Source organism: Hyperolius riggenbachi, chromosome 3 (genome assembly GCF_040937935.1).
Source record: "Hyperolius riggenbachi isolate aHypRig1 chromosome 3, aHypRig1.pri, whole genome shotgun sequence".
Taxonomy (NCBI): domain Eukaryota; kingdom Metazoa; phylum Chordata; class Amphibia; order Anura; family Hyperoliidae; genus Hyperolius; species Hyperolius riggenbachi.
The window spans coordinates 42965488-42978325 of NC_090648.1; the positions used below are offsets into that span (position 1 = coordinate 42965488).

The 12838-nt window shown below is 44.7% G+C and overlaps 1 protein-coding gene across 6 annotated transcripts in view; it reads right to left on the minus strand.

The window, feature by feature from the left end:
• Positions 1-2281: 2281 nt before the first annotated feature.
• PER1 (period circadian regulator 1) overlaps positions 2282-12838 on the minus strand; it is a 117865-nt gene continuing 107308 nt past the window's right edge. For all 6 annotated transcript variants that reach the window (XM_068274030.1, XM_068274033.1, XM_068274035.1 and 3 more), the window contains 6 exons: positions 11973-12182; positions 10079-10812; positions 8342-8498; positions 6998-7190; positions 4967-5117; positions 2282-2843 (listed from right to left, as the gene is read on the minus strand). In XM_068274030.1, the coding sequence (XP_068130131.1) occupies positions 2715-2843; positions 4967-5117; positions 6998-7190; positions 8342-8498; positions 10079-10812; positions 11973-12182 (1574 nt within the window). In that variant the 3' untranslated portion in view covers positions 2282-2714. The remainder of the gene's footprint in view (positions 2844-4966; positions 5118-6997; positions 7191-8341; positions 8499-10078; positions 10813-11972; positions 12183-12838) is intronic.

The following is a 12838-nucleotide window of genomic DNA, read 5'->3' on the forward strand; positions in this document are numbered from 1 at the left end:
GACATTCACAGTGCACACGTTGCGTTGTGTGTAACGTGTAGCGTTATTAGAAAGTGCTGCATGCTGTGCATTTAGCAATGAATCTGCTGTGTTACTTGTGTTGCACAAGCTCAGTAATATTTATTTTTTCTTTTTAAAAATGTTCTGCATGCGCCGTTTTCGTTCCATAGTAAATACATTTTCCGAACTGCGACTTTAACGTCACACTGTGAAAGTGTATATGCTTAGCGTTACAGGTGGGTTGTGCGACCTTCACGTCGCATCAAATGCAACGTCCTACTGTGAAAATAGCCTCAAGGACACCCGAGACGAAAATAAACTAATGAAACAAATGAGTGTATCTATCTTCCGTCTCCTAAAAATGACTTTTTAAGTTATTCCATAGTTTTATTATATGTTTAAATCTACTTTTTAAGTTTTAACTGTTTTATTGTTTTTTGCTCAATGACACATTCATTAAAGTATGCCAGAGCTAAAAAAAAAAAAAAGCTATGAACTATTGACCCTTTTATCGCTTTCCTGCTCTCAGAAGCCATTTCTGCTAGGAAAGTGTTTTATAGTTGAAATTTGTTATCCGTGAGGGTCACACTGTAGTCACTTCCTGTCTGAGTCAGGACTGAGTCAGCCACTTACATACCTGATTACCTGATATTTAACTCTTTCAGGTTTCTTTATAGGAGGATCGATTTAAATCAAGTGAAGCCACAAAATAGCAATCTGTTTCCAAAATTTTAGTTTCACACTTTATTATATTCACAAAAAATTATTTTTCTTCTTCAAAAAGGTAGAAAATTATTTGTAAAACAGCAGAAGAATTTGTGGTACAGACATAAAAAAAGCAATACAAAAAGCAGATCATAGACGCTGTGTGCTTTGTTTGATGAAAAAAGGTAATTTTAGTTCAGGCGACGACACTAGTCCGTTTCGGGTTATTGACCATTCGTCAGGCCTTTACAAAGCATAGAGAATTATCTTGACCAGAGAATATGTAGTCATAAAAGACCAAAAATGAATTTGATTAGTAAAGAGGTATCTGTTCCAACCAGACACAACCCGGCACCTGACTGATGGCTGACATAGGGAAACTCAGCTGCAAACACCTCTTTACTAATCAAATTCATTTTTGGTCTTTTATGACTGTACATATTCTCTGGTCAAGATAATTCTCTATGCTTTGTAAAGGCCTGACGAAGGGTCAATAACCCGAAACGGACTAGTGTCGTCGCCTGAACTAAAATTATCTTTTTTTATCAAACAAAGCACACAGTGTCTATGATCTGCTTTTTGTATTGCTTTTTTTTATGTCTGTACCACAAATTCTTCTGCTGTTTTACAAAGAATGTTTTACCTTTTTGAAGAAGAAAAATAATTTTCGGTGAATATAATAAAGTGTGAAACTAAAATTTTGGAAACAGATCACTATTTTGTGGTTTCACTTGATTTAAATCGATCCTCCTATAAAGAAACCTGGTACTATTTGAGCATAGTGGTGTGCTCAAGTGTGGATCGTTACACCAACAAGAGTTCCTTTTTTGTTACCTAGGACTCACTCCCAACCATATTGAAACATTTAACTCTTTCAGGCAGAGAAAGAAAAAAAGGAACACAGCATAGTTATTTGTGTGCTTGGCACTGTACATACCCATGTCTATCTCATCATGTCACCTCGGGTATACACACGTCTGATTTTATGCCAGATTGTCGTTCAGACGTACACATGCCAAACTGTTGTACAAACGACCAGTTTGAACGACAAGTCACTCAGAAATATCAGACGTGTGCACGTACCTTTACATTACAGTGTTGGGGCAGCACAAGACTGAAGTCTAGCTCCTGTCCACCTGGAATTTAAAAATTTTTCACAATACAAAATCATATTTTTTTTTCTGTATTTATGAGCTTCTAGTACCTTTCGGGGGCGGGACTCTAGGAGAGGACAATGTCCATTTGGTTACAAAGAGTATATAAGGGATGGAGCTTGCTGGGGGTCATTCTTGTCCTACTCACACATTCTATCAAGGAAGAGGTCAAAGGCCTCTGGAAGTCTGGAACACGCCCTTACTAAAGTTCTGCAGGGTGCTGCACTATTAGCATAGGACACAGCCCCTCCCCAGAGGAGTCAGGTGGTCACATGACCCCTTCTTCCACAACCAAGAATTAGGTAGTCCTGCACTTCTTTTTGCTAGCCTGCAGACCATTACCGTCATAAATGACTATGACCTTTTTACCAATAAAATCACAACGATCCTGTGAAAAATAATAACTCCACGTTTCTAAGGAATAAAAAACAACAGTAGATCTTTATTTACAAAACCGTACAAATAGTGGACACAACAAGTTGACCAGCGGTCCAGAAAATATTAAGACCGGTATTTCCCTCGACTTTCACAAGATGATAAATAAAGAGTTTACAAAAATATATACATAGAAAATAGACATTCATATCCTGGTCCCTTTCATTCTTCACAATAGCGGCCCTGGAGGAGCTGCCATCTTTATTACGTAGCCCACGGAGATAACACTACGAGCTCTACTAGACCCAAAGCTTGCGACTGAATGTGAGCGGAGGAAGGGCGTGCTGTCTTCACGGCAGCTGGATCGCCCTTCCCGGCCAACCGAACAGGCAATGCCAGCCAAAACAGTCTGTGGCAAGATCATAAATAAGGCAGCTGAGGATTGATAATGATTGGATTTATCCCGGGAAAGGAGGACTTTCAGCTATTGGTGGCGTCACCTCTGGCTTCCTCTCCCCCGACGTTGCACTCCCCTCCCTCCTCCATCATGATGGACATGTCCAGGTCTTCTTCATAAGGCAGAGCATCTGGGGAGCACCCTGTGCAAGACTGAAGAGGATGGAGAAAATTATTATATGGAAATGACTCATGAAAGGTCTTGTCACTTGCAGTCAAGTGTTGGGACTTCAAAAAAAAGGTATTCCAACATCTTTTAAGACAATCTAAGGCAGACCATCAATATCACTAAGGCTCACTAAGGGTCCACACTAGGCCGAGTGCACAATGGCAGGAGATGTTCACACTCACCACAGTTGGGCATCTGGCCTGCTGCCACCATTTGAGTCCTCTGCGCTGCTGGGCTTGGGGACAAGTAAGCTCAGAGCCCCGGCAGAAACATAGGGCTAACATTGGATAGGGAGGGTTCTCATCAGCCCACCACTGAACCAATGAGGAAACCTCTGTGGTTCTATGGAGGACTCCCATTGGTCTTTTGCAGTCCAATGATAGCCCTATGGTTCTCCGATACCAGCGCTTGTCCCCCAGGCCAGCAGCGGTCAGCATGCGCGGAGGACATGAATGGAGACTGAAGACACAGAAGACCGGTAAGTAGATCCGAAACAGAAGGGGAAAGCAGTCTAGTGAGAACACACACTGTCCCCATAGGGTTTCATCGATTCCGTGAGCATCCGCAGTGTATGCAGGCTGTGGAAAAATCACGTCGGTCGGAATTGGGTGTTGAGCTCCTGTTCCGTTTGAAATGGCACGTGTAAACGGATCCGAATCTGAGCGTTCTTGGGACTAGTGTGAACAGGCCCCTAAGCGTGTAGTATGAGGGTCAACAGATTTTGATTGAATACTATGAACGGATTGTGTAGGTAAGCTCTCCTATTACATGGAGAAGGTAAAATTGGCCAATCAAAACTGTATACAGGTAGGTTTATGGACGCCTGACATACGAACGACCTGCCGATATGAACCCGTCACGACGAAGTCATTTCCGCGTGGAGGAAGTTTGAAGAAGTAGCTTCAAACTTCCCCCAAGTGCCGGCGCATGTCCCCGCAACAGTGTTGGATTCACCTTCCAGCCCGAGTCCAATGCTGTCCGCTCTCCACCTCCTGCTCCCTATAGCCGTGTACAGCACTGCTAGATGCAGCATCGTTTTGCTTCCTGTATGTCACGTGACATACAGGTTCCTGTATGTCACATGACATACAGGAAGCGTTACTGCATGTAGCGGTGCTGTACACGGCAATAGGGAGCAGGAGGTGGAGAGCGGAGGACAGACAGCGTTGGACTCGGGCTGGAAGGTGAGTCCATAGGGTACAGAAACAGAGAGCGAGGGGAAAAAGTGGGGCACAGGGGGGTAAAAACAGGAAGAGAGCAGATAGAGGCACAGGGAGGTACAAATGTAGGCACAGGGGGGTACAAATGTAGGCACAGGGGTGCAAACAGAGGGGATACAGAGGCACAAAGGGTAAAAACCAAAGCACAGGGGGTAAAAACGGAGGCAGGGGGGTTGACAGAGGCACAGGAGGTTCAAATGGAGGCACAGAGGGTACAAATGGAGGCACAGGGGTACAAACAGAAGCACAGAAGGGGTACAAAGACATAGGGGGTACAAACAGAGGCGCAGAGGGGGTGCAAACAAAGGTGGGGACACAGAGGGGGGACAAACGAGCACAGAGAGAGAACAAAGGCACTGAAGGGGATAAACAGGCACAGAGGTGGACACTGGAGGCAAAGGGGGGCACATAGGAGGCAAAGAAGACAGAGATAGCACAGTGTTCCGACTTAAGAACAGATTCAGGTTAAGAATGAACCTACAGTCCCTATCTCGTTTGTTAACCGTGGACTACCTGTATGTGTGTACGCACCCTAAAGATAAGTACACACTTGCAATTCCTGTCGCCCCGGCAGAGGTCAGAGCTCGGTCCCTTGGGGGACAAATCATAGACGAGTTCTATACAAACGTACCACTACAAGTGTGTTGCTATGGAGGGAGGCAGAGGGACAACAAGCAGCCCATGATGGCGCTCCTTTCTGTGGGGGGGATGTGAGAACAATACAATCCAGGGCTGTTTGGGGAACGCTACGGATTCAGTATGCCAGACATCGGGCTGCCACTGTACATACACTAAATGCATGCACAATTCTCACCCAAGGCGGTCTTTATTGGCCACATTTAATCTAATGTGGGTACATAGTATTAGGCTAGGACATGGATACTTACAGCGATATTAATGACGTGAGGCAGTCGTCCTCTTCTGACCCAGCTATGGACTTCTCCCAGTTCCCTCTTTTGCTCCTCACTGAACCTGGGCTGGTTTCTCTGCAGCTGTCGGAGCTTCTCCCGATCTTCCTGAAGGACAGTTTCTATGTCTCTGTAGGGGGGAAACCGTGACAGGAACAGTAAATTTAACGAGCCTCACAAATTCTAGGAAAACATCAAACATCAAGTTCTAGAAGAACATCTGGGAAACATCAGAACATCAAGTGCTAGAAGAACATCTAGAAGAACATCAAGTTCTAGAAGAACATCTGGGGAACATAAGAACATCAAGTGCTAGAAGAACATCTAGGGGAGCATCAGAACATCAAGTTCTAGAAGAACATCTGGGGAACATAAGAACATCAAGTTTTGAAAGAACATCTAGCGGAACATAAGAACATCAAGTTCTAGAAGAGCATCTAGGGGAACATCAGAACACCAAGTTCCAGAAGAACATCTAGGGGAACATCAGAACATCAAATTCTAGAAGAACATCTGGGGAACATAAGAACATCAAGTGCTAGAAGAACATCTAAAAGAACATCAGAACATCAAGTTCCAGAAGAACATCTAGGAGAACATCAGAACATCAAGTTCTAGAAGAACATCTAAGGGAACATCTAGAACATCCAAGTTCTAGAAGAACATCTAGGGGAACATCAGAACATAAAGTTTTGAAAGAACATCTAGAGGAACATAAGAACATCAAGTTCTAGAAGAGCATCTAAGGGAACATCAGAACATCAAATTCTAGAAGAACATCTGGGGAACATAAGAACATCAAGTGCTAGAAGAACATCTAAAAGAACATCAGAACATCAAGTTCCAGAAGAACATCTAGGAGAACATCAGAACATCAAGTTCTAGAAGAAGAACATCTAGGAGAACATCAAGTTTTAGAAGAACATCTAGGAGAACATCAAGTTTTAGAAGAACATCCAGGGGAACATCAGAACATCAAGTTTTAGAAGAACATCTAGGGGAACATCAGAACATCAAGTTTTAGAAGAACATCTAAGGGAACATCTAGAACATCCAAGTTCTAGAAGAACATCTAGGGGAACATCAAGTTTTAGAAGAACATCTAGGGGAACATCAGAACATCAAGTTTTAGAAGAACATCCAAGAGAACATCTAGAACATCCAAGTTCTAGAAGAACATCTAGGGGAACATCAGAACATCAAGTTTTAGAAGAACATCTAAGGGAACATCTAGAACATCCAAGTTCTAGAAGAACATCTAGGGGAACATCAAGTTTTAGAAGAACATCTAGGGGAACATCAGAACATCAAGTTTTAGAAGAACATCCAAGAGAACATCTAGAACATCCAAGTTCTAGAAGAACATCTAGGGGAACATCAGAACATCAAGTTTTAGAAGAACATCTAAGGGAACATCTAAAACATCCAAGTTCTAGAAGAACATCTAGGGGAACATCAAGTTTTAGAAGAACATCTAGGGGAACATCAGAACATCAAGTTTTAGAAGAACATCCAAGAGAACATCTAGAACATCCAAGTTCTAGAAGAACATCTAGGGGAACATCAAGTTTTAGAAGAACATCTAAACATCAAGTTCTAGAAGAACATCTAGGGGGACATCAGAACATCAAGTTCTAGAAGAACATCTAGGGGAACATCAAGTTCTAGAAGAACATCTAGGGGAACATCAAGTTTTAGAAGAACATCTAGGGGACATCAGAACATCAAGTTCTAGAAGAACATCAGAACATCAAGTTTTAGAAGAACATCTAGGGGAACATAAGAACATCAAGTTTTAGAAGAACATCTAGGGGAACATAAAAACATCAAGTTTTAGAAGAACATCTAGGGGAAAATCAGAACATCAAGTTCTAGAAGAACATGTAAGGAGACATCAGAATTTCAAGTTTTAGAAAAACATGTAAGGGGACATCAGAACATCAAGTTCTAGAAGAACATCTAGTGGAACATCAAGTTCTAATTCAGTTACTGAGAAGCAAGTGACCTCACCTTGTTGGAATCTGATAGGACATCATCACTTCATGGTCAGCATTGGCCATCAGAAGCCACAGTGGATCCTGCATGACATATCTGATGACTTTTCGCTCTGCCTCTTCCCTCTCAGCCTTCTTCACCCTTAAATCAGTCTCCGATGAGTCAATGCTTCCAAAATATTTGCTTGTATTGCTGCTTTTGCTGCTCCCTGTATGATGGAGGAGTGAGAAAGAGGGGTGAGCAAAATGATTTCTATCCTGCTAGACCTGTGAATTTATAAAACAGCGGTTTGGTTTTGTGAGCTTATGCGGCCTACAACTTGACGAATGATCTATGGGATCATTCGTGAGTCCTACGGGAGAAAAAAAGGTATAGAAATGTTATTGTTGTTGTTGATCTAAGTGCTGAGGTGTATTGTGCAAAAAGTCTGTCACAAGGACAGATACTCACTAGTACTGACTTCCAAACAACCTCTAGAAGCTAAATCAGCAAAAGATAGGTCTAGCACATGATTTATTATCTGCATTTCTACATCAAGTAGCAGCACACAAGCCTAGTAAAGGCCAGGAAAGCAAAGAGCATGCCCACATTAAACTGAAGCAGCGGATATGTGTTCTCTACTGGGGAATCACCAAGCATCTTCTGGCAGTTTGTTAGAAAAAATTGGGTTAGGTGGATGCCAAAAGAATGCTACTTTTGTACATGTATATTGCCAATTGTGAAGTTCAGTGGTGAAAAAACAATAGTGTGGGGATGCTCTTCATAGATCTGCCTAGGCAAAATTTTAATTCTAGTAAAGAGCAATATTTTTGTTAAAACATACAATGCCAATGTAGAAAACTGTGGATTTCCATCTTTTAGTAGATAGTCTGGTGAGTACCCCCTTCCGTTTTAGCGTGAGAACGTCCTGAGCACCAAGAGTTCATGCAAATGTAATGAAGTCACAGCATTTGCATCTGTTCACCACTATTGGAGAAGAACAAACTCAAAGCATCTAATAGGTACACCAACGCTTCATTTGGGCTCAAATCTTTATTGTATTTATCTGATTATGCAGCTTGTAGAAAAGTGGTATACCTGGAGATTAGCAGTTGCATCCAGACTCCCTAGGGACCGGCATTCATGGGGAATGCTTATGTTTTTTATTTAGATTTTAAAAAGTTTGACAGAATCTGGTGCGGAAGAACCTGATGGGCTTGCACAGAGTCCAAACCTGAACCTTATTGAAACTGTGGACTGTATTGAAAGAGGTCAGCACACATCTTGCACATATCTTTGACCCTGTTTGACCATTTTTCACATTTCTAGCTTGGTGTGTTGTGTGGAAAATAATGAAACACCTCTGATAGCATTACTCACTGGTTCCACAAGCAGATGTGCTGCCACCATTCGATCCCATGGAGCCTGAAGCGGCAGAGCCTGTGCCAGAGCAGGAGTCCTCCTGGAGAAGGAGGTCCAGAAGATCACTGGAGCTAGAGAGGGCATCATTGTGCGAGGAGGACTCCTGGGGATCACCCTGGATTTATGGAGAGATGGGAACACTTTAGAAAAATGCTGGACAGGAGCAAGGGAGGAGGTACAAAAATAGCTAGCAAGAGACCTACAGACAAGATGCAGAGGATGAGGGCAGGTCAGGGTGATGGGGATACAAAGTGATAGTGGCTCCTTCCACGTATAACTGGCAGAGGAAGAGCACTTTCCAAGTGAAACTCCTCCAACTTTGTTACTCTCCACTAGCTATAAAATGAGCAGTTTCTACTTTGTTCTTTAGATTTTTAATCCTATTAAAATTTGAAGGCGAGAATGATATTTACCAAAATAGCAGATAATAGAGGATCCAAGAGTAATAGAAGAAAACCTGACCTCTCTCAAAGTAAACCTGTAGGATTTTAAACTTTTAGCAGTCAAATCAAGTAAAATTTAATTTGGCTGCAGGGCCAAATTCTTCCTGCAGTGTGGAAGTGTGCCTTCCCTGTAGATAATAGGATAACAGAAGAGCCAACAGGATAAAAAACACTAAAAGAACTTAAAAACCCATCTTGGTAATAGAGGAGGTAGTGGTGGACTCACCCCCTCCAAGCAGAACATACGACTGTGGATTTTCAGTAAAAAAATTTTATTGGATACTCCAAATTAAGTGCAACACGTTTCGCGGGATACAAACCAGCTTCATCAGGCAAGAACAGCATCTGCCAGTATCATCAACACTGAGCTCCTCTGTGCCTTCCCTTGGCCTGCAGGGTATGTGGCAGCAGGGTATACAGAGGGGACGGCAGAGAGATTTTATAGTCACCTGTCTGGACGGCTGAATCGGCTTCTCCTCTCCTCCACAGCAGTGGCCATGTAATCCTGACATGTCTTCTCGGTTCTGACCACATGATATGACACGTGATCGGAATCCAGGAGACAATGTCAATGTTACAGCGCCACAAGTTGGTAAAAAGAGGAATGATGGAAGAGTCCACCACCAGATGGCGCTGTAACGTTGAAACGGTTTCCTGGATCCCGGTCACGTCATATCATGTGATCGGGTCCCAGAAGACCTGCAGGAAGTTCAGAGCTGCCAGTGGAGGAAGAGAAGAAACCATCTGGAACAGGTAACTATAACTGCTCTCTGCTGCCCGAACATTTGGCTGCACTAGGTTAAGAGTGCAGAGCAGTTTCAAAGGAAATATTTAGTTTGAAACTGCTAACAGGTTAAAAGCAAACATTTGTGTACCTATCTCAGGAGAGGGAAGCCTGTACATCTTCCAGAAGCTCCCCCCTCTCCCTCCACCTGCCCGTTCTAGCACTGTCCTCCTGAAGCTCACTGCGCCTGAGCAGGAGCACGGACCTCCTCGGGTTTCAGAGGAAAAAGACAAGCCCGATCGAGTCCATGCTACTTCACGAGATGTCAACAATGATGATGGTTTTGCGGAGGACACAGCACTGGAACAGGCCAATGGAAAGGGATGGGGGAAAGCCTCTGAATTAGGCTTCCCTGTATTGAGGCAAGTACCCATTTGAGGCAGTCTTTTTCCTACAGAAAACTTTAGGGCAGGTAAAATTACACCATATGGACACAAGTGCATTATTGGAGACGCTGAAAATGCTCACCATGCAGTTCTCCGGTTGTCTGTCCTCTTCTTCGTTCCCTGTGCCTGGTTTGGGTCCTCCAGTTGTAGCATTGCCAGGGGTTACACCCCCTTTGACTCCCTTTCCCTCTTCTTCCAGTTCCCATTCCCCTCCTGGTCCTCCTCCAGCACTGAGTTGAGGCAGCTCCTCCATCTGCAGTAAGTCAAGCTGTAACGGGGAGCTGCACCGTGATGGGAAGAGTCTCTGGGGCGGGGAGGAGGAGCGGGACGGGGGAGGGTTATTGCAGGTTGCTGCAGGAGTGGGAGGAACCGGTGTGGGAAGTGGAGCCTCGGATGCCGGTGTTGGAGCTCCAGCAGGGGGATTGAATTGAGGAAATCCCGATACTCCCGGATAGAAGGTTGGTGCTACTGGAGGAGGCTGAAAGAGATAGTTGGGGAGCACTAAGGCAACGATAGGTGTGACCATAGGGTATCTAGGCAGTGATGGTGCTGGTTCGGGAGCAGGAGCTCGTGGTGGGAACATGGGGAGGGGATAACCAGGCATGACTGGAGGAGGAGGAGGGAGGAGAGGAGCTTCGGGGTGGTGGGTTGTTGGCATGGAACTCGGTGACAGAGTTTTGCCCTGCTTTGGCCTCTTGGCTTTGGATTTTCTGCTTTTGCCCCGGCGGCCACCGTTAGTAGTGCCGTCCCGTGAGGCAGTGCCAGGATTGCTGGTAGAGGTATGGTGGGCGTGGTGGGCTCGTGACGGCTTCGATGCTGTTCAGAAAAAAAAAGAAGAAGTGTAAATTTACATTCTAACACTGTAAAACAATATGTTTCCTGAATTCTGATCTTGTCAGGTCTGGAAATCACAAGGTAACATCACAGCTGTCAGCATAGCTTCCTTATAAACAGTGATGAGGGTAACTCATCTGCTGCTGCATCAAACAGGAATTCTACAGGCCTATTCCCCTGAATTTCACAGACCTGGACCCCCCCCCCCCCCCCCCACACACACACACACACACACACACACACACACTTTACTGTCTCCTATCTTATTATCTCTCTGTCTTAACCCCGTCCTTCCTTCACCTCCTCCCCATTGTCTTTTTCTTACCCCTTCCTCTCCCCCTTCTTTACTGCCCCTCCCCCTTCCTTCTTAACCCCTTCCTAACCTCTCCCCCCCCCTTTCCTCCCCCCCTCTTTACTGTTTCCTCCCCTATTGTATCTCTTTTATAGCCCTTTTCTTCCTCTTTACCCCTCACCATCTTTACTGTCTCCTCCCCTAATGTATCCCTTTCTTAACCCCTTCCTATCCCCCTTTTTTACCTCTCCTCCCCCCGCTTTACTGTCTCCTCCCCTGTTGTATCTCTTTCATAACCCCCTCCTCTTCCCCCTCCCCCTCTTTATTGTCTCACCTCCTATTTCTAACCCCTTCCACTCCTCCCTCTTTACCCCTCCCCTCTTTACTCTCTCCTCCCCTAATGTATCTCTTTCTTAACTCCTTCCTATCCCCCTTCTTTACCTCTCCTCCCCCTTCCTCTCCCCCCTCCTTACTGTCTCATCCCCTATCTCTTTCTTAACCCCTTCCTCTCCCCTTTTATTACTGACCCCCCCCCCCCCTTCTTTATTCACTCCCTCTCTCCCTTCTTTATTGCCCCCTCCCCACAATTTCTCTTCTTTCCTCCCTTTCTTCACTCTTCCCTCCCCTCTTTCTCTTATCTCCCCCCCCCCCCCCCCCCTCCTTGCTGCTGCTTCCTCCTTTCCTTTTCTCTTCTTTAGCATCTCCTCCTTCCTTTCTGCTGTGTCCTTGTTGCATGCAGCAGCACACAGAGGCACACTGTAGGTAGCATCCCTCCTTCTCCTTAAACCACCCACTGATGTCTCCTGCATGGCATGAGAACTTTCTCCTGCCTTCTTCAGTGAGAACTGACCTCTGGGTCCCCGCTGGCTCTGGTCCTCCCATACTCCTGCAGGGAGGGGGTCAAACACACGCAGCTGGCTGAGGTTGTGTACGCGGGTCAGGAAGGCCTGCTCCTCCCTCTGCGTGTGCGCGGACAGGACCTCTTTGGTCAGCCCCAGCGGCCGCAGTGGTGGGGCTGGTGCTGCGGGGTAGGACGGCTCTTCCACCGGCACCATCTCAGCTGGAGAGAGGAACAAAGAGAACAAATATGTTAGTTCACAAATCCCTTTTAGGACTCCTCTATGCAAATATTTGTGATCATTTAAGTACAAGGTTAAAACAGGGTGCAGCCATGTTACTAATTTTGCAAAGCCTCAGGGGGTTTTCAATAATAAAGTAAGGCACAGTGGTAGCTCTCTTGTCTAGATACAACCCTTATCGCACCAAATAATCAAATTCTGCTCACTGTCCTATTCAACGCCTCAGTCTGAGCAGTCTCTAATCTGAAAGATTGCCATGCTCTGTTCTTGGGTTACAGCTACTTGTTTCCTATATTAGAGTGTTAAAGGGTTACCTGAAGCAAGAGAAGGACGTGGAGGCTGACATTTTTATTTCCTTTTAAGCAATACCAGTTGCCTGGCTATCCTGCTGATCTTCTGCCTCTAATACTTTTATCCATTGACCCTGAACAAGCATGCAGCAGATCAGATGTTTATGACTGAAGTATGATTGGATTAGCTACATGCTTGTTTCAGGTGTGTGTGATCCAGAGACTACTGATGCCAAAGAGATCAGCAGGACTGCCAGGCAATTTGTATTGTTAAAAAGCAAATAAATATGGCAGCCTCCACATACCTCTCACTACAGCTTCCTTTTAAGAGTACTGAAAATAGCAAT